The sequence below is a fragment of the Sceloporus undulatus genome, chromosome 5 (genome assembly GCF_019175285.1).
Source record: "Sceloporus undulatus isolate JIND9_A2432 ecotype Alabama chromosome 5, SceUnd_v1.1, whole genome shotgun sequence".
NCBI classification, from domain to species: Eukaryota; Metazoa; Chordata; class Lepidosauria; order Squamata; family Phrynosomatidae; genus Sceloporus; species Sceloporus undulatus.
The window spans coordinates 80,411,110-80,437,859 of NC_056526.1; the positions used below are offsets into that span (position 1 = coordinate 80,411,110).

The following is a 26,750-nucleotide window of genomic DNA, read 5'->3' on the forward strand; positions in this document are numbered from 1 at the left end:
AAAGTTTTATCTTTTAAGTATGGTAGAAGATGATAATTTGGATAGAAAATCTGGAAAATTGATTTTTTTTAAGCATGGTTTCTGCAGCTAGGATGTTGCATGCTTCCATTTCTTTATTTTTTCTGTTTGCATAATAGCTGATATATGTTATTATTATTTTTTCTGTAAAACCAATAAAAATATTTTTAAAAAAGAAGCAGAAGAGAAAATGATAGATTATTGATTTAGATTTAATCTTACAATAAAATGTTCTCTCCATTGTGGAAGTATTTAATAGAAGTAGATTTTCCTCCCAAAGACATAAAATAAAATAAAATAATAAAAAGAATTTCAGGAAGACTTTGTCCCTAAAACCAGAAATTATACAAAGGCAATTAATAATAATAATTCTTGATTAGTATTCCACTAAAGTCTGAAAAAGAGAATGTGTTGCATCCAGTGGTGTTTCTGCACAAAGCATCTACTACTTGTAGAAATCTCCTTGTGCAAATGTCAAAAGGCCTACATTATACTAGTTGCCATTTCTACTAGTTGTTCTGCTTATGTTTGTACACCCATTAGTGGATGCCCACCACTTGTATTTTTTCACTAGAATTACAAAGAATATTACCCTTATCTTCTACACATACACATGACAACAGGAAATATAAGTTCTATATGAGCTTTACTCGAGCTAGGCATGCTACCCTAAGTATTTCTACTCTTACCCATGTTCTTGTAAAATTAAGGTTGGGACTCCCAAAATGTGCTTTACTTCATATTGTCTTTGAAGACAGCATGCAAAAGAAGATGGTCTTGAATATGGACACAAGATTACTAAACAAGACCAAGAAAGAGAATGCATATTACTAGCACTTAAGAGCTCCAATGGCTTTTAATTTATTGACTCGTTTCCAAACCCCATTCAAAGTGCTATAGTTGAGTATATATGGTAAATGACAAACAGTTAGTCCCAAAATGATCAGTGGGATGAACTCAGCGTACTCAGACTGATGAGTCAACCACCTTTCCAATGATTATAGGATTTACTTTGAACATACAAATATGACTTTGTCACTTAGTACAGTGTTACCTCGGGTTACGAAATTAATTCGTTCCACCGCCACTTTCGTAACCCGAAAAGCCTTCGCAAGCCGAAAACCCATAGGCGCTAATGGGGAAAAGCCGCGATTTCGTGTGAAATAGCGCCGAAAAGCACCAAAAAATTTTTCGTAACCCGAAAAAACGTTCATAACCAGGAACAGTTATTTCCTATGGGATTTTTTCGTATCCCGGAAATTTCGTAACGTGGGTATTTCGTATCCCGGGGTACCACTGTATTCAGTTTAAGGAGGAAAGGGAGACTTCTGAATGGCTTCCAAGGATCCAAAGAAGTCTTGAAACAACCTACATGTGACATTCAACCAGAAATGTGGGGTAGTAATGGTGCTTGACATTTAGTGTACCTGTAGAAGTTGATGTGTTGCTTTCACTCACAGATTTAACCAGTCTGTTGTCACCACATGCTGAGGGCAGGTCTGAAAGTTGCTGTGCTTGTTGTCTTTCCACCTGTTCCTCTTGCAATTTGTGCTGTTCTTGTAATTTACTATGATTCTGAATCACTCTGTTAGCTGTTTCCATGACTACATCAGTGTTAAGGCTTTCTGTAGCCATTGCAAGTAGTTCATCATCATCATCCCCAGCATCCCAGGCATCACTTGTGTTGCTTTCAAATTCTTGAAATGTGCTGACCTTCTTCAGTTTCACAGGAGTTGTTGGTGGTTTGGTTCCAGGTTTTAAGCTGTGGAAATGGAGAAAGCATGCATAAGTATTTGATACTGATATTTATGTTTAGTAGAATATTTCACACACAATAAACCTAAATCAATCCCAGCTAAAGAAAATGCCTTCTTTAATCAAAGATGGATGGAACTATTTCCAAAATTGATAACCTGCAATTTTGAGATTTCCATAAGATTTAATAAGCTGTCATTTTAGCTCTGACACCATTCAGTTTCTGCAGTTTAAAAAGAAAAGGTGAAGAAGGGATAGATGTCAAGCTGGTGTTGAAAGTAACAACAGGCCAAAAATAAAGCTGCTTCGAGTCACTTTGGAGGTATGGTTGGTCTTTTCAATGATGCATGAGTCCTAAGAGTCCAAAACCCACACCAAAGCTGCACTCCAGTCCTTAGGACTGGAGCATGGCTTTGGTGCGGGTTTTGGACTCTTAGGACTCATGCATCATTGAAATACCACACCTCCAAAGTGACTCGAAGCAGCTTTATTTTGGCCTGTCTGTAACAGGCCAGTGTTATGCTAAATAAAAATACAACCAGAAGCTTTCTTTTGGGGCAAAGTGTCTTCATATGGTCTATTCAGAGGTCCAGCAAAAACAGTTCACTCAAGAATGTATATTCCACAGAATACTTTTCCACCTGTCACAATACTATCAAGTAAATGCCTGAGCCCTACTTCTTCTGCTCATTGTTTTTATATCACAAGCTTTTTTTCATTCTCACCTTCCTAAAAAAGTCAATGAATTATCATTCACTTCCTGGATCAGCTATTTAACTTCTAGCTTGGAAAGAAAATGCATTTTTAGGATAATAGCTTTTCAAAAACATCTGTAATCGGGTGACTGAAACATGGGCTGCTCCAAAATTTTGCCTTATAAAAATTCTATGAAATTACTTCCTAACAGATTTTTCTATCATATCAAGCACAGACATCAAATGTCAGCATGAAAGTAAAACCTTTAGCCTGCCACTATCACTTAGCAGATAGGCAGATGGAGTTCAAAGTCAACGATCAAAATAGTTGCTCAATACAAACTCTGAAGCCTGAATAGTGTTACTAGGAGGCTTAATCTGTTTTCGAGAAATGTTTTACATAGAGTATTTCTTTCTGGTTTCTCTCATCAACTCAGTATGTACACCTCTGCATGTACATAAGATCAGAATTGTTACAATCAGACTCTTCTGATACTAATTTCCTTCCTACTGCCATATAACACCACATTATATGCAAGCCCTAGTGAAATTAAGTGAACAGACCAAATTCACTTCAATGTGACTTGAACTGGAGAACTTCACATATATGAGCTCCTTTCAAGTTATGAGGAATGTTTTGCTGGTGGAGCAAAGGCACAGAAATAGGGCAGATTTTATGAGGTAAGCCAAGGCAGGAGGAGGAAAGTATGTAGGTCAAATGGTGTTTGCTATTTCTTTATAGTCTCCTCCTACATCCACAGAGGCTGTTTCACAATCTGCCAAATACATTTTCTTCACCTTATACACTAAAAAGGATCACTGTATTGTCTGTGTTTCCTGGAGCAGGTCAAGGAAACCATAGGTTGTTTACTTTTAAAGAGCATATAAACCTTTCTTGTAAATGGTTTCACTTGCAAAGATTGTGAAGCTGAATGAGCTTGCTTATCTTAAAAGACAGCTAGCTAATGTTCAGGGAAACAAGCCCAAAATCCGCAAGCAGTGATACCTTTTATTGGACCAACTCCAAAAGCATTATTGTCAGTTAAGATGGATCTCAAGAGAAGTTATTTTTCTGTTGCTAACGGAGTTGAAATTTTATTACCTATCCTTTAATGCTCTTTGTCTCTAGTCCTCACATGGCCAAGAATGGGAATGGCATCTGCCTGCATTAAAATCCCTCAGTACCATCTTAACTGACAACATCTCAGACAGAATGTAAGCCAGTGCGTCTAACATCATCATCATTTTACTCATGTATGATTTTTACAACCTTTACCTAATGACAAAGTCAATGAAGCTTTGAAAGCTTGCATAACGTACAGTATTTTATGCTTTGGAGTTGGCCGTAAAAAGGTATTGTACTCCTAAATACATTTTTCTCTATAGAAACAAGTGGAATCCTGTCCATTTTCAGCTACTGAATTTTATAAGTCAGGCCCATACATAATTTACTCTAAAGCTCAACCCACTGTGTCCCAAATAAGCATGCCTGATTATGATATGCAAACAACAGATCCCATTCTTCCTGTTTTGAAATGCTAATATAGGAATCAAAATGTGTCACATATATGAGGACAGGCTTTAAAAATACATTTTAGAGAAATCTCTCAGAAGACAGTTGCATTGCATAGGAGTCATCGTAAAACAAAGCAAAAACAACTTCTATTCAAGAAAGAAGCTACCCTTGATTACTTCATACATAGGTTACTTTTTGAGGCACATATACAGTTAGCCCTCCATATAGATGGATTCTTTATCCACATATTCAAACATTCATGCCTTGAAAATATTATATATATATATATACACACACACACACACACACACACACACACACACTTCATGAAACAAGCCTTATCTTCAGCTTTCTGATTATCTTATGCTGAATATAGCCACATATCCTAAAGGCACCAGATCTCATCTGATTTTAGAAGCTAAGCGTGGTCTTGAATGGGACTCTGCCAACGAATACCAGGTGCGATGTTTCAGAGGAAGGAACTGGCAAAACTACCTCTGAGTATTGCTTGCCTAGGAAAACACTATGAAATTCATGGGGTCACCAAAAGTTGACAGGCAAAACAGCCAGCTTATTTTATCTTCAGAATGTTTTTAAGATTCATTTAAACTAAACACTCTGCAGAAAAAACAACTTTAGAAACCTGAAGGAACCCTTTACTTAAACTCCTTTGAATGATAAAAGCTTAAAGGGCTTTAAACATGTTGTCTCCAAGGTCAACATGTTCTTCTCCCCACATGCAACTGCTATAATTTTGATAAACATAAGGTGCTTGTTTTACAGTGGGATTCAAGAAAGCATTTTATTCTACAAGCACAAACAGGTCATCTAATTTGAAGGTGGGAAGGCAAAAGCTAGACATACTGTTCTTTAAACAGTTTAAAGAGGGAAGTGGTATGAAGTGCTGTTAAACTGAAGGTTAATGCATAACATGAGTATATTGTCCTATATTACAGCCATGAAATCAAAGTGACTTTATAAAATAGTGGTTTTCTTACGGCAAAAGACAGAAGGAGGAGAAGATTGCTTAACTATCAATCACCAGTTACGGATTCTAGTCTAGACAATTTAATAACTCGAGAGTATAAAACCCAGTCAGATATAATACATGGGGGTTACAGGTTAAAACAAACAAACAAACAAAAATATTCCACACTGGATATCTGCCAACAGACTAAATATACAAACTCTTTTTGGAAGAAAACACATCTAGCATATATATTTTTTTATTATAGTATCACTGAAGAATTGCTGCAGAGTGAATTGAGAAGTACTGTATATTTATTGTGTACCTTCAAGCTGTTTCTGGCTTATAGCAACCCTAAGACCCTATCATGAGGTTTTCCTGGTTTCTCCAGAACGGGTTTGCCCTTGCCATTGTCATCCACTGAGGCTGAGAGAGTGTGACTTGCTAGGGTCACCCCATGGATTGTATATGACCAAGGCAGGATTTGAACCCTGATCTGTAGAGCCGTAAACACTCCTGCACTGAAACAGGAGCCAATTATCTCTCCTAAAGGTCTCTGAAAAAGGCAAGGAGTTGGTTACAACATCCAGTTGCATTTTTAAACATGTTTCAGTCTGATCAAGGTGCTGGTGATAACATTTAAAAGCCCTAAAGTTCTCAGGACCTTGATACTTGAAGAAGTGCCTTTTCCTACACACAACTGCATTAAAATTGAGGTGTGTTGAAGATGCTTTCTCTGTATCCAACAGGTGAGACAAACACTAGAGGAAAACAAGAGAGAGGGCCCCTGGTTATGGACTATCTTCTCCTTTTAGAGCACAATGGGCACTAACACTGAAGCCATTCTAGCACCAAGTCAAAAGGTTTAAATTCTTTTACATTGTTTTTAATTGGTTTTGCTTTAAATGATGAATGGTTTCATGTGTTTTTAGTATTTTAAATTATTTTTGTTATTCTGGTTTTTAAACTGTTGTGGGATATAAACATTTTACAATATAAATAAAATACATTATTCAACCATTTGGTACTTAAACAGGAGTGTGTAGCAAGGTATATCTAATTATCAGCATCATAGGTTGCGGGGGGATTATTAGCAACAAAATTTAACTATCCTTTTTACATCACTAGTACTAAGGGTTATTGCTCACTGGCTTTTCTTTAACAGGGTTTGGGGACAAGTTTCAGAACTAGAACGTCAGTAACGATGGTTGCTGACAGATGACAGAGCAGGAAACCAATATATTAATAGTGGTTAAAAATCAACAGTATTGGAAACCCATGTATTAATAGTGGTTAAAAATCAACAGTATTATGTCTGCACTGAAGAACTCCAACTGCACACACAACAATTAAGTCAGTGCTACTTTAAACAGAAAGAGCTTTCATCCCTATGTCGTTCTTGAGACTTTATATTTACAGGTTGCATTTTTGACAACTTAGAAATGAGCACTCTGCTCCAGTTGATGAAAAACAAATCTCTCAAATAATTCCCTTACTGCTGTTTCTCAGTTTGCATCTGTTCAAGCCAGTTCTGCTAGGTGAGAAGCTGTAGTAATTCTGGGCATCAGCAGAGAGACTGGAAGAACAAAAGGCTAATTTGAAAATCCTGGTAGGCAACTCAAGGAAAAGTGACATTATAATTGAAAACTATTTGTTCTATAATCTCTTAGGATTGCTACAGAAAAAGATCTCTTAAGTGTCACTTGCTGTTATTTAGACCAAGAATTTCTACCTATCAAAGCAGCTCTGAAAAACCTTTCTTGTTTAAAGTTTCTGGATGACAGGATGCATAGGCCGTTTTTTGGGTTTTTTTACAGCCCATAGCAAGCAGATTTTTATCCTTTAAAAACAGTTTAAATAATTTTGTGATTTATTTATTTATATTATTTAATTGTATACTATCTTTCTCTCAACAACGGAACAAAGGGCAGCTTATAATACATCAAAAGCAAAATGGGTTAAAAATTATACAAAAACGTCAATAAAAAGTTAGTTGAAAGACAAGTAAACCATTGATAAAACAAAAACCATTAAAATGTATTTTAAAGGCTATATACAATCCACAAAACAACACAGCACTACACTAAAAGTCCATCCCTATCCATTTCCAAAAGCTAATAGCATAAGGATATTTTGACTTGTCAGCAGATAGAAAGCAAGGAGCGTGCCATCGTAGCCCCTCTAGGAAAGGTTACAAAGTCTGGGAGCAGCCACTGAGAAGGCCTTTCCCTTGTTCCCACCAAACAATCCTCTTTTGAGAAATTTAGAGCTCTAGTGTGCTCGGAGATTGAGATATGGTAAAGGACTTTACAGGTCATAACCAACACTTTCAATTCTGCCAAGAATTCTCTGTATGCCCACCCCCATGGATTTTTTAAAACTTACGTTCCATGCAACAGTGGATCGAAAGGAGGATGCTGAGCTCCATATACATGTTGAATACTAAAAAAAAGAAAGAGACAAAAAGTAAGGTTTAGTACAATTAAAGCACAATACCAAACAGCTTGGGACCAAGATATCTCAGTGAACAGGTGCCCAAAATTTAAGACATTCAGTGGCTGACTGTTGTATGTCCCACCACCCTGCGATGCTAGGCCGATAGGTACACATCACATGGCTTTCTCAGTAGCAGCACCTCAACTGCGCAACTCCCTCTCAAGGAAGGTCAGGCTACCTTCATCCCTTCTGTAACTCCTATGAAAAGAGAAGACTACATTATTTTGTTTGGCCTTTGGTTCTTAAAATGAAGGGTGGATGCACCCTCTTTTCAGTTGATTAACTTTTTCTTGTCTGATGTTTTAGAATGCAATGGGCAAAGTGTGGCCTGTGAGCCACATGTGGTCTCAGGACTGTTCTTGTGGCACTCTGGGCTCCCAGTGTTCGTTCATTCATACACACACACACACACACATACACACACACACACACATATGAGAGAGAGAGAGAGAGAGAGAGGGAGGCATAGTGTTTTGAGTGTATGACTCTGGAGAGCAGGGTTCGATTCTCAGCTCAATCATTAAATCTTGCTAGGATTTTGGCCAAGTCACATGCTTTCAGCCTCAGGAAAAGGCAATGGCAAACCTCCTCTGAACAAATAATGCCAGAAAAATCCCATGATACATTTGTCTTAGGGTTGCCATAAGTCAGAAACACCTTGAAGGCACACAACGACAAAATATATGTGAGATATATGCTCCCAAATGCACTCTAGGGGATGTGGAAGGCACTTCCACCATGTTTACATGCCTCTCTCATAACCTGCGGTTCAAAACAATTTCTGCAAAATGTTACCCAAAAAAATGTTTTTGCCTTTAAATGCTCCAAACTGTCCAGTAGGAGTGTGGGGTAAATTTCCCCCAAGTTGTGTGGACCCCAGGCCAATTTAGGCCCAGGAAAGTACTTTTTTGAAACCAAAATTGTGGTGAAAATACCGCTAGACCCTCAGAGACATTTGTGACAGGTTTGTTTGTTTTTGCGGGAGAGGGTATGGCTCTCTAAGGTCTCCTATGGGGGTAATGCAGCACCTTAACTTTCCACAGTGTCCTATCCCAGTTGTAGAACTATTTCTTTTTAAAAAAAGGTTTAGTTTTAACTGTTTTTATTTATTTATTTAATGTTTTAAATATCTATACCCATTATACATTGCTTCAAAGATCCAGGTAATTTGAAAGATGATAAACAAAGGTGTTAAATAAATATGTATACTTCTGAGTGAATTGCACATTCCGTACTCTCAAATAAGCTTGTTCAGCAGATTTCAGTTCGTCTACTTGGCAGGATAACAGTGGTTACTGAAAAGTATTTCCCTCTCAACTTTGAAGGTACACAGGTGTGAGGAGATCAGATGGGCAGTTTCACAGTAATTCCGATCCACGCCCCAACTCCAACACTGGGAAGATAGCCAGAGAGATTGAGAGCATGATCTTTGGCACCTCTTCCCCTCAGGAACAGGAGGGAGGGGAAGCATTTGCTTGAAGGAGTGGTTCTGAGTTCCATTGGTGAGCACCGGTTGAAGCCTCCTTGAACTTGTAATTTACAGAAGAAGGAAAAGTTCTTGCAATCACTGCTCAGCAAAAGTATTCCAAAACTGCCTTTATCACACATTGGTTGAAACTGAAATGCTCCTCTCCCATTTTTCTGATAGGAAAGATTGATGAAGGAGAGGATTCCTTTGCTATTAAGTGAAGGCACTTGCCTTCATCTAGTTGGAATGGGGAGAAAGTTCTGTTGCCCACAATATTTGGCAAGGTTGAGCAAAAATGGACAGAGCCTGTTCTTCAAAACTATAAGATAAGACATTGGTTTGGATCCTAACTTCCTATCCTGCACCACTTCCCCCTGCATCTCTCTCAAAATCTACACCTGTGCGATGAGGCACTCCTGCAGGTGGTTTGAAAAGTTACTGGTGAAAAAAGAAATCAGTCAAAGCTAGACCCTCTCTTATGCAGAGAGGAACAATTGTGGAATCAAGCCACTGACTTTAAGGATTAGAGACATAAATATCTTTGTATAATCTATGGTCTTTACCATCTAACTGATCACTCACACAAAGCAATTCTTTCAAAGATTCCAACATTTGCATCAGGAAGCAGCACAACCAAAGAAAGCTGCAATGTATACTTCACCCTAGTCTACCTTCAAAGGTTAGATAGTGGCATTGTAGGTGGTAGGAGGTAAACTCTTTTCCCATCTGAACACAAAGAAAGATTTCTTATCATTGTAGACCAGACAAAAGGCCTTTTCTTTTATCACTTTTCCAAGAAGACGTACTCTCCCATATCCCCTGGTAACTTATCTAGATGAATTGACTGAGAAGGTGCAAGCATATGAGGTCATATGCCAGGGAGCATGCCAGCCATGGCTCCTCACACTTTGGAAAATGACTCCACTTGCTGAAGTGTCAGTGCTCTTAATAGGAAGAGAGGGGAAGGGGAATATGGCCCTTGGGCCAAAAATAATTCCCTGCACTTGGCTTAGAATGTTTAGAGAAATTAATATTCATTATTTTGGTAGTGTTTCCAATTCTCCTCCCACTCCCTTGGTAAATCAGTTTTATATTGGGACAGTACAATATGGAGATCAAGGCTGAAAAACAAGAATTTGCTGTAAAATAACAGTTGAACTAATTCAAAGATCAACAGCCAATATAGTATCGATGTGTTCTTGTTGGCCCTAAATAATCTATTGATATTACATGGAATGTAGAATGAAACAGTCAGAGAGTAAGTACTGTACTACCCAAAGGGGGATAAATACATTCAACAAAATAGTAATCATCCTGACTTACCCCAACTGTTATAAACAGTACAAAAAGTGCAACTAAAATGCATCACACTCTGCATGAAGGTTTGTGTTTTGCTTCTTAATAGTTATATATCTTTTCCTTTCATCATAAAAAACCAAAAACCACTGTATACGTTGTACTTATCAACCCCAGAGGTATATTATTCCAACCTTATAAAGCATGTGGCTAGTATCAGTGAAAAGCCACTTGTTAAGACTGTACCTGTTCAAGAAAGGTGGTCAATCAGTATTGTCAGTGGAGAAGGCATAAACGGAAAAGCAAGAATTGTAGGCAACTAGAAATACTGCAAATTTGGCTTCTATCTTATGGGCCTTTTTTTTTTGAGCCCATGATACTTCCTATTGTGAAACAAGCATTCAAGTGAAATCCAACCACTATCCTGGTCCATATGCCACCAGTATTCCTAGCTTGGCATTCCTTCATGTATTTTTCTCTGCCTCCTCGGTTCTCATGATTACAGGTGTATGAAAGAGCATAAAGCTTCTCCCATACATTATGCTTGAATGCAGATACAATTCCATTTAAAACTGTTACAATCTATGTCATTCTAGAATAGCCTGGTACAGTATTTCCAAGGTATATTAGCTGCATACAATCCAGAAGTTTTTTAAATGATGAATTTTCAATGTGGATTGTTTTAATATGTGTTTATCCTGTCCTTTTAAATTGCATGCATGTCCTTTTTAATTGATGTGTTTTAACTGATGCGGTCTGTCTGTTAATTGTTGTTGTTCCCTGCCTTGATCTATGAGAAGAAATTGGTAAGAATTATTATTATTATTATTATTATTATTATTATTATTATTATTACTACTACTACTACTATTACCACTACTACCATTAGCTGATTGACATGTTTAGCCATCTTCAGAACAGCATAGCCAGATGCTAAAAAGGCTTCTATTCCTCAGTCTTCATTCCAATATATTGTCATCAGTAGGGTCTTACTTCTAATTCAAATTAGACAAGATTATGAGAAACTGAAGTGTGGCTATTCACCCCATAACTATTAAAGGAAATAGGAATAGGTGTTATGCATCAGGGAGAGAAGTAACACTAAAGGATTCTAACTCTCATTCTAGGTACAAAACTTTGCCAGCAACATAATTTTGTTCATTCTTTTGTGCTGCTCCAGTTCTTGACCCCCCCCCCAAAACTCTTACAAATAGCAGGTTTACACACACACAGCAGTACTGCACTTTATTGAAGTGAGAGGTCTCACCACTTCCCAAGTACGTACTCAAATTATTAGGCACTCTTGGTGAAATCTAACTTTAGGAGGTATCTTAATGGAATCCACAAGCACTTACCTTGTTGCCTCCTCCCACCATAGACTGGCTAAGAATCCCATAATGGTACCTTCTGAAGATAGCAGGAAAGGAACCTTAACTATAGTAAAAGAGCCACATCCCCTGCTCGTTTTCCCTCCTTCTCAATAATTCAAACACTGTTTTACCTTTACAACCATCTTTTTAGTGTGTGGACAGTACCTTAGTAAAAAAAGTTGGATGTTGTGAAATTCTACTAGTGGTGCAGTTAAAAAGAACAGGGTCCCGGTGAGAGTCTACATCTAGTATTTATTAGAATTCCACACAATTCAAAGCTTCTGTGAGGGAAATACACTTGCCTGCTCTGGTACAGCTTAATATCAAACAACAAGAACAAAGATCATTGACATCAGTGCTACTCAAATGGTGGCCCTTGGACAGGTTTAAGTCCCTGAGTCAGTAGCTGGTCCCTGGCAAATTTCCAGGAATAAAAAATAAACAATTGTAGCCAATGGGCACAATTATGCCACTGGTCCCTGAACCATGGAGAGGGGGGGATATTTTGGGGTGCCAAGATGGCAGATTTCTGCACTCTGTCCCTCACATCAGACACCCTGAGAAGCACTGATGTGCATACTATTAAAGTGGGTGTTGAAGATCTGAAGATACTATATAGTGTATAACTCCTGTCTTGAAACAGCTTCACTGGCTACCAGTTCGTTTCCGAGCACAATTCAAAGTGCCGGTCATGACCTATAAAGTCCTGCATGGCTTAGGTCCAGACTATTTGAGAGACCATATCTCCCCATACAAACCACCTAGAGCCCTAAGATCCTCAGGAGAAGGCTTTGTCTCAGTCCCACCACCATCCCAGGTTTGTCTGGTGAGGGCACGAGAGAGAACCTTCTCAGCGGCTGCTCCCACCCTGTGGAACTCCCTTCCATGGGAGACTAGGCTGGCCCCCTCACTGCTGGCCTTTCGCAGACAGGCAAAGACATTTTTGTTTAAACAGCTGTACCAGAGCAGGCTTGGTTTTATTGGGAGATGAGAGGGTTGGTCTTGGATTGCTAATTTTAACTTCGTATGTTTTAAATTTTATACTTGTAATTTTTATATTTTTATATTTTTATGATTTTAATTGTACAATTTTAATTGTTGTGTTTTATGTATGTTAGCCACCTTGGGTCCCACTTTGGGAGAAAGGCGGGATAAAAATACATTAAATAAATAAATAAAATACTAAGGCTTTGTGGTGGTTTTAAGGGAGACGGAAAAGAACTTTTATGCAACCTTCTTCCTCACCATGGTCCTAAAGGCCACTGGTTCCCCTTGTCCTTCTAACACACAAATACTTTAACTGAAGGCCCCACCACCACCCCTATTTCCCTCACTGCCCCCCTGCTGCCCCCTTTCCCTTTGAACACCTCCCTGGATCTTTCTACCACCCTCAAAGGAGGCATAACACCAACTTTGAGAATCACTGCCCTAAAGGCAGCAGATCCTAACTGATCTTGGAACTTAAACAGGGCCAGCTCTGGTTAGTACTTGGATGAGAGACAACCAATGGATACCAGGTGCTGTAAGCTATATTTCAAAGGAAGGAACTGACAAAACCATCTCTGAATATTCCTTGCCTAAGAAAATGCTATGGAATTTAAGGGATTGTCATAAGTCAGTAGGCAACTTGAAGGCACATACACACAAAGGAAATCAAGTCTGAACTCCCACTTGAAGCCAAAGAAACTAAACTGAGGTCTCAAACTTTGAGACAACATGACTCATTGGAAAAGATGATAATGCTCAGTAAAGTGAAAGATGGTAGGAAAGGAGAAAGGCCACACTCCAGGTGGATTGACTCAATAAAAGAAGCCACAGCCTGAGCAGAACTGCAGACGACCAGGGCTCATGGGGGTCCCTGATTCATAGGGTCACTATTATCCCATAATAAAACTTTTTTTTTCTCCATGACACGGTCCCTGTACTTTTGTCAACTGTATGATGTAGAAAACATTCACCAAAAACTTGTTTTTCCCTACTAAAATGAAGATGCCCTGATAGTAAAAGATCCTCTTGTTCTAGTTCACACAGATACAGTACTATGATACAGGAATCCTACCAGAAAAGAGACATAATCTATAAATTCTGCAAGTCAAAGAAGCAGTGCATAAATCAACAAACTTCTCACAATTTCAGAAAGAAATGAAATGCTTCAACCTTTAGCAGATACTATTGTGCCCCATACTGGATTATCACTCTCCTGCCATGGGGTTTATGTAGCCAAATTCTATCTATAAAAGCAGAGCCGACTATGTTTAAAAGCAGGGCACAATGCCCAAAATCTTTCACAACAGAGATTAACCAGAGGCTTCCTGGAAATGGCTATAGCTCCCCATTTCAATTTCCATTTAAACATCACACAGTTCAAAGGGTTTTTTTTAAACTAGGGAAGTTGGTATAATCCCACACCTCTGCCCAGAATGTATTAAACAGCCCTATGCAATGTACTGGCTTCACAAGCCTCCCACTGCATACGGGGGAGGGAGAAGGAAGTAATACTGACCTACTTTATTGTAAAGTTCACAGGATGACAAGTTTACAAAGCACTCTGAACCCAGTAAAACAACAAAAGCAACCATGATTGCTAATGATCGTCGCCATTCTTGTAAGATCTATTCTGTTTTCAAAAACATCCCTACAACCTGTGGCACTACATGACATAACTTTGAATGTTTACTAAGAATTTTCCCTGCAATTTCTCTGCAAAGAAGCACAATGGACATGTTCGTTTATTGGACTTAATATATACATTCATTTTTTAAAAAAAAGAAAAAGAAAAAGAAAGGCTTTCAAAAGCATGAACTGTCCCTCAACCTGTTTTCAAAGTTGTCACCACAACCTGTGGCACTAAATGCCATAACTATAAGTGCTTACTAGGAATTTTCTCTGATTTAATGCAGTTTAGGCCAAAACAACTCTACAAAGGCCTGCAGCCTTAATAAAACCCAGGGTCACACACACATACACACCCCTGCTATACATCCCTGCCCTTAACTTCATTTTCATAATACTCTCCTAGCATTTACCTTCCTGGAACCCGGAAGATGTTATATTTCCAGAACTGCTTTCTATCCCTGTTGCTTGCCATCCTTCCATCACTTCATAGCCCTTCTTTCCCCAAGCGGGAGCCACCACAGCCTGGAGCACTGAGGATTGGACTGACACCCTGACCAGAACAGCCACCAGTTCTTTCCTTCAGAGGCCGAACTTGTGGGACTTATTGCATCTCTACTTGCTTTCCGCCTCTCAGTGTGCAGAGTGTACTGCCATCTTGACACCTCCAGAACAATCCCTGTCCCCACTGGCTGCCTAAACTCAGCAGTCATCTATATCTAATCACAAGTGAGAGCATTGCCAGATGAGTTCAAAATGACCCAATCAATATCAATGAATCTTATTTATTGATAACAGTTGGGATTCTGGCCAGTATAAGATCCAATGGGGAGGGGGGTGCTTTGCTAAGGGATCTGGTTGTTGTGTGAGAGGTTATTGTTCCTTCATAGCATTGCTTGACTGCTGCCAGTTGCACTTAGTTACATCTATGATGACAGAAGTGGCAACACAGTGTCATGTTACACAACAGAGTGTTAATTATGTCACACTTCTGGGATCATACTCTGGGCATGAAGGCATAAAGGAACTTATTATAATCTGTCCTTCATGTTTTATTTTGGCTCCTGAGAGAAAACTGTTCCAATAATTTTCTTTAAATTTTTATACAGTGGGCCCTCTCTTTATGTGGGGATCTGTTCCAGATCCCTCCACATAAGGTTAAATCAGCATATGCTGGAGCCCCATAGGAAGTAATGGGTCTAATACCCGCGATGCACAGCGGCGCACACCCCATTAGTTCTTCTGGGGTGCGCGAGGGGCTCTCCTGGCGCAGCTTTCAGCATATGCTAAAAGCCACATATGGCGTGCCCACGTAAAACACGGGTGCACTATATAATGGTAATAACAACATATTTAAAGAATACAATTTTATTTATATATTAGCACATTTCTGTAGTGTTTGACTATAAGAAAACAATGAGTGACAGAAAATATATGGAGAAAAAACAGGAACCTGTTAGTACTTGCTCTCTGGATGACAAAAGACTATCAGCTGGTTTTTCTAGATGGAGAAAGTTGAAATCGCATTTGGCTCCCAGTCTGCTCTATATTGATTATTGGGTGAAAAAGTCTAAGTATGTGTTTCCTAATCTATTTGACACACAGGACTAGAAGCTGTTGAGTTTTCTTTATCCCAGCATGCTGGTAACTGGCACCAGATCTGTGCCCACTGCCTTCAAATATTTCTTTCTTTCCTTGAAACGTGCACACTGGCAGTCAGAGTGCAGTTATGAGGTGTGGGGGTTAGGAAACATTACCCTTCAAGTAAATTTAAAATTTAAATTTAAAAAAGAAATCAAGACCTAAGCACACTTGAATTTAAATTAATTTCAGAAACATAAATAGGAGATTCTACAAAATAGGTATGAGTGCGTCTGGAAGTTTTTTAATATGAATAGAAGCAGCTTTTAAAATATTGTAGGTATTTTATGTTTTGCTCTTTTAAGGATGTTTTATGGAATAAAAAAGCAGATGAGAAGAAGTGGGTAAGCATGGGAATACTGCATGTGGAAGGTGGCAGCTGGTCTGCATAATGAAGCAGGGTACATTGTATACGCCCCATCTGGTAGCATCCAATTTAGGAAGGGATGGAAAGCCAATCAAAAGTAAAGTATCTACTGACTCAGATAGCTTTCTTTGGAATAACCTTACTTTCAGCCTCAGCTCAGAGTTAGATGCCTGTAAGCCTATTTAATGCTTAATTAATAATAATAATAATAATAATAATAATAATAATAATAATAGGATTTATTTATATACCGCCCAATCACTGGGAATCCGGGTGGCTTACAACAGAGGGGATAATAAACGGTTCCCTGCCCTCAGGCTTACAATCTAAAAAGACACGACACAAAAGGAGAAGGGAATGGTGAGGGGACAGGGGATCAGGTCCAGCATTCATCTCTCCCTCTGAGGCCTGGACCAAAGCAGATGGACTGGAGGGAGGGCTCTTCTTCTTCAGGCTAGCCCTGGTGGAGCTGGGCCTGCCTGGTCAACTCCCTCATAGGCCGGAAGATGACAGTTATGGAGGGAAGAGTCTCTTCTTCCAGGCTAGCTCTGATGGAGCTGGGTCTGCCTGGTCAACTCCCTCGCAGGCCGGAAGATGACAGTTATGGAGGAAGGCAGGGACGTAGCCGGGGGGGGGGGTTCTTGGGGTCCAGACCCCCCCTTTCGATTAGAAAAATGAATGGTGTGTGCTGCTGCGCCGCCACACCCAAGCCCCATTATAATGGTGGCACTTAGTCTGGACCCCCCTTCCTAAAATCCTAGCTACGTCCCTGAGGAAGGAGTCTCTTCTTCCACACTAGCCCTGATGGAATTGGGCCTGCCTGGTCAACTCCCTCACAGGCCGAAGGATGACAGTTACGGAGGGAGGAGTCTCTTCTTCCAGGCTAGCCCTGATGGAGATGTATATAATACAGCTATATTTCTGTAACAGATTCTGTACGTTTTATTCTGCTAAAAGCAAGCAAATTAAAACACAGTAATTCTAGTTAGAATTTATACAGTGTGGTTTTCTAATTTTAAGTCATAAAGGTTTTCCCTATACAGTATATGGAGTGAGAAATGTCAGATGTCCAAGGTGGGATCAGGAAAGGCACTAAGGATCATATTGCAAATATATGTTTGATAATGGAGTGCAGAAAAGAATTTCAAAGGAAAATCAGGCTGTGCTTTATAAATTAGAGAAAACAGAAAGGAGACAAGCTCCACATGCTCTGAGATACCCAACTGTTTGTTCGGTGTTGTTATTGTTGTTTTTAAGTCCAACGTGTTTCAGTCTCAATGAGAAAAGACCTTCTTCAGTGACCTTCAGCAAATCGCTGGAACTGAGAACACTCTCCAAAACACAGCATGTTCTCAACTTTAGTGTCTTGCTGAAGGCCCCTGAAGAAGGCCTTTTTATCTTTGAGGCCGAAACATGTTTGGCTTTTTTCAAAAAAACAAAAAAACAGTTGACTATCTCACATGGAGTTTCTCTCCTTATTGTTTTCTGATGATCTGAGAAAGATGATGGTGTGGATTTGAGTGCTGGATTAGGACTCGTAGAAATTAGAGTTTGGATCCCATCCAGCTATGGAAACCCCTGGGTGACCTTGAGTAAGTCATCCTTTTTCAGTCTCAGAGGAAACAATGAGAAACATCCTCTGAACAAATTTTCCCAAGAAAACCCTATGAAAAGTTCTACTTAGTGTCACCTTTCAATAACTTGTTGGCATGCAACAGCAACAACAAAGTGAGGAAAAAATAGGCGAGTATAATGGTGAATTTTCAACCTAGTATAAAGACTAACTTGCTTTTAGCCAAAAGCTGTACATCTACACCCCAACGACATTAAATGGCTTTGATAGTATTCTAGCCCAGCATAGTTGGAACTCTGACTGACACTGATATGAACTACCCTCAACAGAGGTGACATTCTGGCTGGATGGACAAAAATACTGTACAGTATATGGTACTTCCTGTTGTTAGTCTTGCCATGAGTGTTTCTGCAGTTTTTTATATACGGATATACCTGAGTTATGAACGTAGTTGTTGTCCTGGGCATTGCTTTTTTAACAGAAACTCTGGCCTCAGAGACAGAAATAACATTGAAAGAATAGGGACAGTTTCCCACACCATAAAAAAGAAAAGGAGTTCATTTTCAACAAACTTTTTATCCAAAACTAGCAGTACGCATATGTGAAACAAAAACAAACAAAAACAGCTCAGGTAAGGCGTGAGTACATAAACATTTTCAAGCTTCTAGAAACCACTTGAAAGCTTCTTCCAAAATGCATGCAACATTTTTTTCTCACCACTTTTCTTATAGATTATGCTTTTTTTAACATATTGGATGGAGCTGGTAAGGTTGTATTGCTCTCCCTTTTGCATTTCATACATGCTGACTAATGGATTCTAGGAGTAGCTGCTGTTTACCTTCCCTATTGTAGGCAGGCACACATGGCTACTACAATAAGATTGGCTAGAGTAAAATCCTGCTTTTCCCCAGCTTGAACATCATTGTTGCCTGCAGACCTGTTGCTGCAACCTACACTGAAAGTCTGTGCTTCTCCAGCCCTCCTTCACCATCCTCCCAATATCAATGCTGTTAAAAACTTCTCAGCTACACGAGATAATGGAAAAAGGGGGTCTGGGGAGACATAAAAATACTTTGTAAAAAGGAGCTTCTTTGCTGTTTTTCAAAGAGTTTGCCAACTACAGTAGAGAATATTTTGAGACCTGATTTGTGGCAATAGTTCTCTTTCCTTTTCTCTCTCTACTCTTTTAGGCCTCTTCATTCTTTTATATTTTCTTCAGTGATGTTTTCATATTGTTTTTATAGTATGGTATCTTGCTCTTATCTCCTCCTGCTGAGTTTACTGTGTTATTTTATAGGCTGTTTTAATACACTTGTAAACTAACCAGTGAACTGTGGTCATTAGGCAACCTAAAAGCATAATGAATTAATAAAGCTTTTCCAGAACCATGCTATATTGTGGTAATGTGGGGGAAATAAATTGGTGGGAGTTCATGGGGGCAAGCCACCAATTGGCCCTTTGCCAGGATCAACAGGTGAAACTGAATGTAAGATAGAATAAATCAGAGAAGTATGAAATCATTTTCTTATAATTCAGATGAAGCCCAGTGGTTTACTCCTTTGCTCTTATAGCACAATATTCAGTTACTGCTCCGGCTCTATAAACTCACTGTAATGTTTACTGACCTTTCACATTAGCAGATTTGCAGAGGTTATGCAAGAAGTTTAATGAGATATGAACTGCCTCCGGTAACTGAATCAGGAACCTAACTGGAAGTGAGTGACAAGGTCATGAACAAATCGTTATAAAGTCTTACTGGATAAACTGAAATTAAATCCAGGGGTGTCATCATGCACAAAGACCTGAACTGCATTTGACAGTAAACAGTGACAGGATAAGAATAATACATAAAATATTCATTTGGTGTATGCTACTTTCATAAGATACATTGTGTTTGGTTTGTGACATTATTGATGAAAGAAGGCTGTCACATTATGTACTGAGGCTTGGGTAAATTGTGTGGTTTTGCCATCTGGATCGCATTGATTAAGTACCTTCATTATGGGTCATGAAATATTAGAATTTATATGGGCTAAAATATTAGAGATGATTGGCAGGCCTATATCCAGAAAAATGGACACAGGTGTGGTTTCCCACTCCTTCTCCCCTTTAAAAAAAGAATACATCTGTTTTCCTCCTGTGGTTTTTGGCTTAAATTTCTTAGAAGGTATCCAAAGGACTGAATTCTTTCTCCAAAATAGGTTCAAACCCTTAAATAATATCTTTCAAAATTAAACTAACCTGGCCTGAATTTACCACTCCTTTGAAACATGATCTTCAGGATGTCATTTGTGCCTCTGTATGCAATACAGTGGGGCCCCTGGTCTCCAATGGGGTTCAGTTCCAGAACCCTTTAATCCGGAGTACCAAAATCAATGGATGCTCAAGTCCCATTAAATATAATGGCATGGTAAAATGGTATCTCTTATATAAAATGGCAAAATCAAGGTTCTTTCCACAATCCCACAATAACCACCACCACCACCCCCCCCCCCCCCATGTAATGCAGAAACTTAAACTGTCTTCAACCCAGCACCAAGTCAGAGATCATACTACAGTAGATTGGGGAAATAATAATAATAATTTATTTATACCCCACTCTTCAGCCAAAAGGCTATCAGAGCGGCTTACAAATTGTTAATTAGACATTTCCCTGCCCTCTAAAAATCTAAAAAGACAAGACATAAAAGCAGAAGGGAATGGCAGTGCGGAAGGGGAAAAGTCCAGCAGATTTTCTCTTCCTCAGAGGCCTGGACCATGGCAGATGGACTGGAGGGAGGGCCCTTCTTATTCTGATTAGGCCTGTTGGAGCTGGCTTGCCTTTCTCTCCCTCTGGATGGTGATGGAGGGAGGGCCTTGTTCTTTTCAGGCAGGGCCTGATGGAGCTGGCTTGCCTTTCACTCCCTCTGGATGGTGATGGAGGGAGAGCCTTCATCTTTTCAGGCAGGGCCTGATGGAGCTGGCTTGCCTTCCCTCTGGATGATGATGGAGGGAGGGCCTTCTTCTTTTCAGGCAGGACCTGATGGAGTTGGCCTTCTGAATGCTTTGTTAGAGTTCCAAGCCTCCTAGAAGGTGATGTTGGAGGGTTTGGGGTTTTTTCTTCTTCTGGTGCATGCTTTGAATATCTCCTGAAGTGGGACTGTCTGTGGCAACAGAATTCCCCTGCAGGACATGACCAATCTAAGGGTTTTCAAATATGCTACCCAATGCTGCTGCTTCTGACCAGGGGAGATAAGGCAAGCACTCTGCATAAGTGAAAGAAAAGCCACTAATGGCTCTGCCTTATCCACTTAGCAAACACAGAGGATTTTACTCTGCCTCACTCAAAAAAATGGGGGAAGGGGGACTCTAGGGGGAATGAATCTATAAACAAGCACTGCCTCCCAAGCAAATGCCTGTTAATGCTCACTGTTGTTCTCCTTCTATGAGTAATCAATGCAGTTTTTTTAAAAAAAATGCTGTCCCTGAGAAGGACAACACTGTTCATGCTTAAAGTTGATGCAGTGATTTTTCATGGGAAAGGGTTCATTTTTCCCCCACCCTTAATGTTGTAAAGGAACAAGTGACATGGCTGATACATCATTTTGAGTGGTAGCCTACAGCAGCCCATTGTGTTCCAATGAGCATTACCACAATGAAGCTGTCTTCTATCTTAAACGCTACAGAAACTGTGTGGATGAGGCTTGAGGACACCAAAGGAAGGAAATGGAACTGTACCCATATAGACTGCAACTGTGCTTCCTCATCTTTTTACACATGCCCCCTTTTTATTAGCCTTGCAAAGAAAGTGTATCATATAGCTTTAGAGGACTGTGTAGTCAGACCAATGGATACTTCCTTCAGGAAGCAAAAAAGAAGGATCTCCAAGTGCTTCGGGAAACTGAAGCCATTAAAAACATATTTTAATGCACACTAACATGTTACACCAGGTTTTAATTTTTATGATTTACAATTAATAGCATAAGCTTTCCAAATAGCTGTAGGGCAGGGATCCTGTATGACAGGGTGGGGAAAGTGTGGTCTTTCCTTCACCATTTTTAGGTGAAGATATGTTTAGTGACTAAGGCCCAAAGAGTCTGGCCAAAATAAAGTTGCTTCAGGTCACTTTGAAGGTATGCTGTTTAAATGATGCATGTGTCCTAAGAGGCCGCAAGCCATGCCAAAGCCACGCTCCAGTCCTATGTAAAGTTGTTTCAGGTCGCTTCCAACATACATTATAGCCCTTCCAAAATGTAGGAGTGGGGAGGGAGGTATATTACAAATCCAAGAAAAACAGACCCAGTGATTTAAGCCCCTCGTTGTTTTAATTTCTGCTTTGATACCAATCATTGCATTTACTATGATGGAATAGTATGAGCAAAGGAATTTGTGGGAGTATCAGAGGAACAGAAACTGCATTGAAGGATGTGATACTTGGGTAACTTTGCTAATGCCCTTGCCAACATAGCCTGGAAAGAATACAAATGTAAAATCATTTTGGTTTCTAAATCTTGAAAAATTCAATTTCCAGTCCACTTGGAAGGTCCTGACAATTGCTCAAGGGTCTGTCTGTTTTATTACCAGAAATGTCCTTAGAATACTGACAGAGGACCACCAGAGAATCTGCGCTTCCTGCCAGAGGAATGATGGGGTAACCAGAATATCTCAAAAACCAGAACCATTCTAAATAGAAAAGGCTCAAAGGATTAATCCTTTCGAGTGAGACACTGAAGTACTGTAAATCTGTTTCCAGCATATATGATTATTAAAATGAGATTTTGCAAGTAGCCAGAGGATATGAATGTGTCATTCATCATCTTTGAGAAACTTCTCTAAAGTGCAACAGAGAAGTGAGATATAGTTCAAATACAAATAAGAATTTTATTCTACTGTTCCTTGTTTCTTTTTTTCCCCTGGCTCACCATTTGCTTGAGGTGTTTGCAAAATATTAAGTATTTTGTCTAATTCCTTACATATTTGTCTTGCAGTATATATCAATTTCTATTTGTTATGGTCAGAAAGAGAAACAGTTGCTGCAGGGAAGTTATTTTTGGCCAGAACCTATAAAAATGAATTTTTGGAATACAACTCCCATCCCATGAGACAGCATAACCAGTGCAACTGTAATTCCAAAAACTAACTTTTCCAAGGGTTGGGGTTTGGATTTTTGGCTGCATCTTGATGCTTTGGTACCCATGTAGGAGAATTCAACTGATACCCACTGATCAAGATTTGTATAGGAACACCTCAGAGTAATTGAGAGGGGACATGTATTCTGATAAGTTTTGAATCAAATGATGTCCCTGTGAAACTCTCACTTGAGCTACACAGATTTCCTGCTATATTAAGGAGGGAGAAGATGTGACTCTTCCTATACCATTTTCTGAAACCATTGGGAGCTTTAGTTCAACTTCTAAAGGTTTACATGTTTTCCAGCCCCATGCTAGTTTGAGTCTCATCAGTTATATGCCATTGTTAATGCTGGTCCACACTTCCCAGCTGAAGCAGTTACTGACCTCATCTCATAGTAAAGCCATCTTCAGAGATGTGTACTTCCATCTTTAGTTTTACTACAGGCTACCTTTTTCCTTAGTTAACCTTATGCTAGTAGTATTTTGTCGTCTGTGTATCTTAGGTTTTTAACTTTCTCCTAAGTATGGTTTATGCATTAGGATGATCAAATGTAGCGGTACCGTCATTTCTTTGAGAGCATTCCATAATTTTCCATGGCCTATGCAGTCAAAGGCATTACTGTAGTCAATAAAGCACATGCATATTTAATTTGGAATTCCCTGGTGTGCTCCATTATTCAATCTATATTTACAATGTGATCCCTTGTACCTTTTCCTTTCCTGAAGTTACCTGGGATTTCTCATTCCATACATGCAAATGCACTATGACATGGTGGCATGACAAATCTAAAGTTAGCACAGTGTTTCCCTTTTGTTCTTTTTGATATCATGTCTTTTGACCACTTTGGGACAAATTGGCGAAGACTGTGGAATGAACGCTTCATAAACACTACACAGTAGTACATGGCGCATCCATGCAGAAATTTTATAGGAGTGCTTTCCTTCTCAAGCTTAGCAGCAAGGATGGCAACGAATGTGACAAAGAGACATCACCCTGTAAAGGAGCCCAGGAACAACCTTCCTCTTTAGGCCTAGCAACCATGAAGTAGATGATTAATTGTTTGTGCTCTTACATGAGCTGGTGCTTGATCTAGCAGCAGGACAAAACAAAAGGCCACCTCTGAGCCTGCTGTTATGATTACCTCTTCGAGAAAGAATAGCAAGTGGTTTCCCCAGATGCCTTGTTATTACTTCATTATGAAATCCTAACAAGAGATGCCCATAGAGGTTTCTAGCAAGATAGCTGACAGGAGAGCAGCCAGGACTTCTCAGCAGTATCTCAGTAATCTCCATCTTGGAAATCAGAAGTCTTATTCGGGCCGCATGTCTTGCTTATTTCAGTGTTGTAGAAACAGAATCAGGATTCTCCAAACAAAAAAGCAATACTATTTAGTCAAACAGACAAGACAGTAATCAAATGGTATCAAATATATGGTCTGGGAGATCTGCTGCCTATGGCTTTCATGCCACCAAAATGTCCAGTCCAGACTAATTACAGCTGGGTGTTCTGGAGCAGAGGTGAGGGATGGTGAGGATCTCCAGATACTATTAGCCTTGGCCAACAGGAAGAGATTATGTGAGTTATTGTCCAACAATATCTGGAGAACTATATATTCCCCAGTCCATGCGCTACAGACATTTCTCTCAAATTACAGTGTATATTGCATGGGCTAATGGTCTTGAGTCAGTCAGTCTGTGTTGTTAACTAGAAACTTTCACTTAGTGCTTTCATCTTATCATGCTGAAAGATGAGGACCATAATAAAAAATAACAGATTTTTGATACGACTAAGAAACAGCAAATTAGCATGCTTGCCTTTTAGAAGATATGCAAAGATTTCCTCAATCCAGATACATATTATAATGCAAGGAATACAGAACAAGTGGAAGGGGGGCTTGACCCTGTCCCCAAGAATAGTCTAGTCTACACAGAGAGGGAGGGAGGGAGAGAGGGCAAGATTTGCTGATCCCTCCTTGCAGTTTTCAGGTAGAACAGGTTGGATCAATAGAATTTTTAAAAAATGATTGAAAAAAAGTGTTTACAAAAAGCACCAAATATTTGGCTACCACTTTTCTCAATGAAGTCCCTTGGAATACAAGTGATAAACAGCATCCAGTCACAGTTATAGAAATCCCAGGGTGTTCACAAATGAAGTTAAATGGATGGACCCAGAGGCAAGAGTGGTATTGTCTTCTAAATCTAATTGTAAGTCTGTAAATCCAGAAATGTTGTCTTTTCTCAAGTATGGCTGGATCATGGGGTTTCCCCAATAGAAATATAGCCATGCTGGAAAGGCTGTGCCACTAAGGTTTAAAATGTTTAAGCAACAGGTTGTTCCAACATCTGGCAGGAACCTGAGCCTCGAACTGCCAACCTGCCGATCTTGCAATAAACAGAGCCAGCGTCTAAACCACTTGAGCAACCACATCTCAAGGAGTAGGTTTCTTCCATTGTCAAATGTTAATTGGGAGGTGATGTGTTCATGTCAACCACAAAACGAACATAGCTATTTCCATTTTTTACTGCCTCCTTTTTATAGAGCAGCAGCCCACTGGATGTTGGATTCAATGATAAAAGATGCATAAATCCTTTGTCTTTCCGAAATGTTAAATTCATTTTTTTCTTCAGTCACAGTGACAATCTGATCAATCAAAACAGAAGCCTAAAACTTAGTACAAACAGAAGAGTCAGAAGCCTAAAACTGAAATACAGTCAAGATGTGTTTTTTAAAAAAAGATGCAAATTCTGTTTCCAGAATCATTAAGATGTACATTACATAACTTGAAACTGCAGAAAGCTCACTGATATTCAAGAGATCCTGCCAACAGGAAGAAAACCTAGAAAAATTAGACATACTTCTACGGGGATATTATATTCATACCTATCCTGACACACCTGACAATTTACCCAGCACTAAATTCAGCAGTAAAGTACTTCCATCTCAGTAGGTGCTGATGCACCAAGCTCATCTGTTGCTCCCTACTGTGCGAGCAGAGCAGACAGTACAATATTTTCTTGGTGAAGTTACTGCTGGAGCATGTACTACTGGTTTAGAGTGGCTGCAAATAAGCCTATTCAGGAAGAACTGTCCAAGTGAAGTTTTGCTTGGGAAAACCTTTACTGCTCTCTTTAGATCAGAATAACCATAGCAACAGAAACTCCAAGGCATAGCAATACTGTAGTATGAATAATTCTAAGAAATACTGGCAATGCCAAAAACCAGGAAGCAAACAAGGTAATAGGTGGAGTGAGGCAACTTTCTCAGACAGGCCTAATTAAATAAATGAACCAATAGGCTTATATCTGACTAGCAGCCACTTAGATATAAGGTTGCAGAACAGTTCACATATACCCTTACCTGCTATCATTTCACAAGCCACATTGCTAGGCATTTCCCATCTCTTCTTATAAAAAGATTCCATGAAGTTTCCTTGGGTGCTCTTCTTATGCAGCAGCAACATGCATGCCATGGCCTTTTCTTTCTGCTGTAGTTAGATGGAACCTACTCACAGGGTATTTACATCATTATTATATTACTCTCTGTTTGCAGGTCTGTCTGCTAGACTTTTCAGCAGAGAGCAGGAGACTAACCAAACTGCACAAAGCGCTCTCTCAAGTCATTTGCAGTGACAGAGGTAGTTCCAGATGGAGGGCTCCACACGCTAGCAATTAGGCAGCACTGTGCAGCTATTCCATCTTTCTCTCCTTAATGGGTTTTTCTCGTACCAAAAAAAAAGACAGAATCAGTGGAAAAACAAGGTAGGACTGTAAACAGTGGACAATGTTGCCTACAGTCCCAGTAAAATTCAATGAATAAAGCATGGTAATAAAAGTGATAAAAGCTTTGTCTGGACCCAACAGAAG

At 39.4% G+C, this 26,750-nt stretch overlaps 1 protein-coding gene across 2 annotated transcripts in view; it reads right to left on the reverse strand.

Annotated features, from left to right (window-relative positions):
• TBC1D22A (TBC1 domain family member 22A) overlaps window positions 1-26,750 on the reverse strand; it is a 183,970-nt gene that overhangs the window by 146,397 nt on the left and 10,823 nt on the right. For both annotated transcript variants that reach the window (XM_042469051.1, XM_042469050.1), the window contains exons 2-3: window positions 7,337-7,393; window positions 1,446-1,780 (exon numbers count right to left, since the gene is read on the reverse strand). In XM_042469051.1, the coding sequence (XP_042324985.1) occupies window positions 1,446-1,780; window positions 7,337-7,393 (392 nt within the window). The remainder of the gene's footprint in view (window positions 1-1,445; window positions 1,781-7,336; window positions 7,394-26,750) is intronic.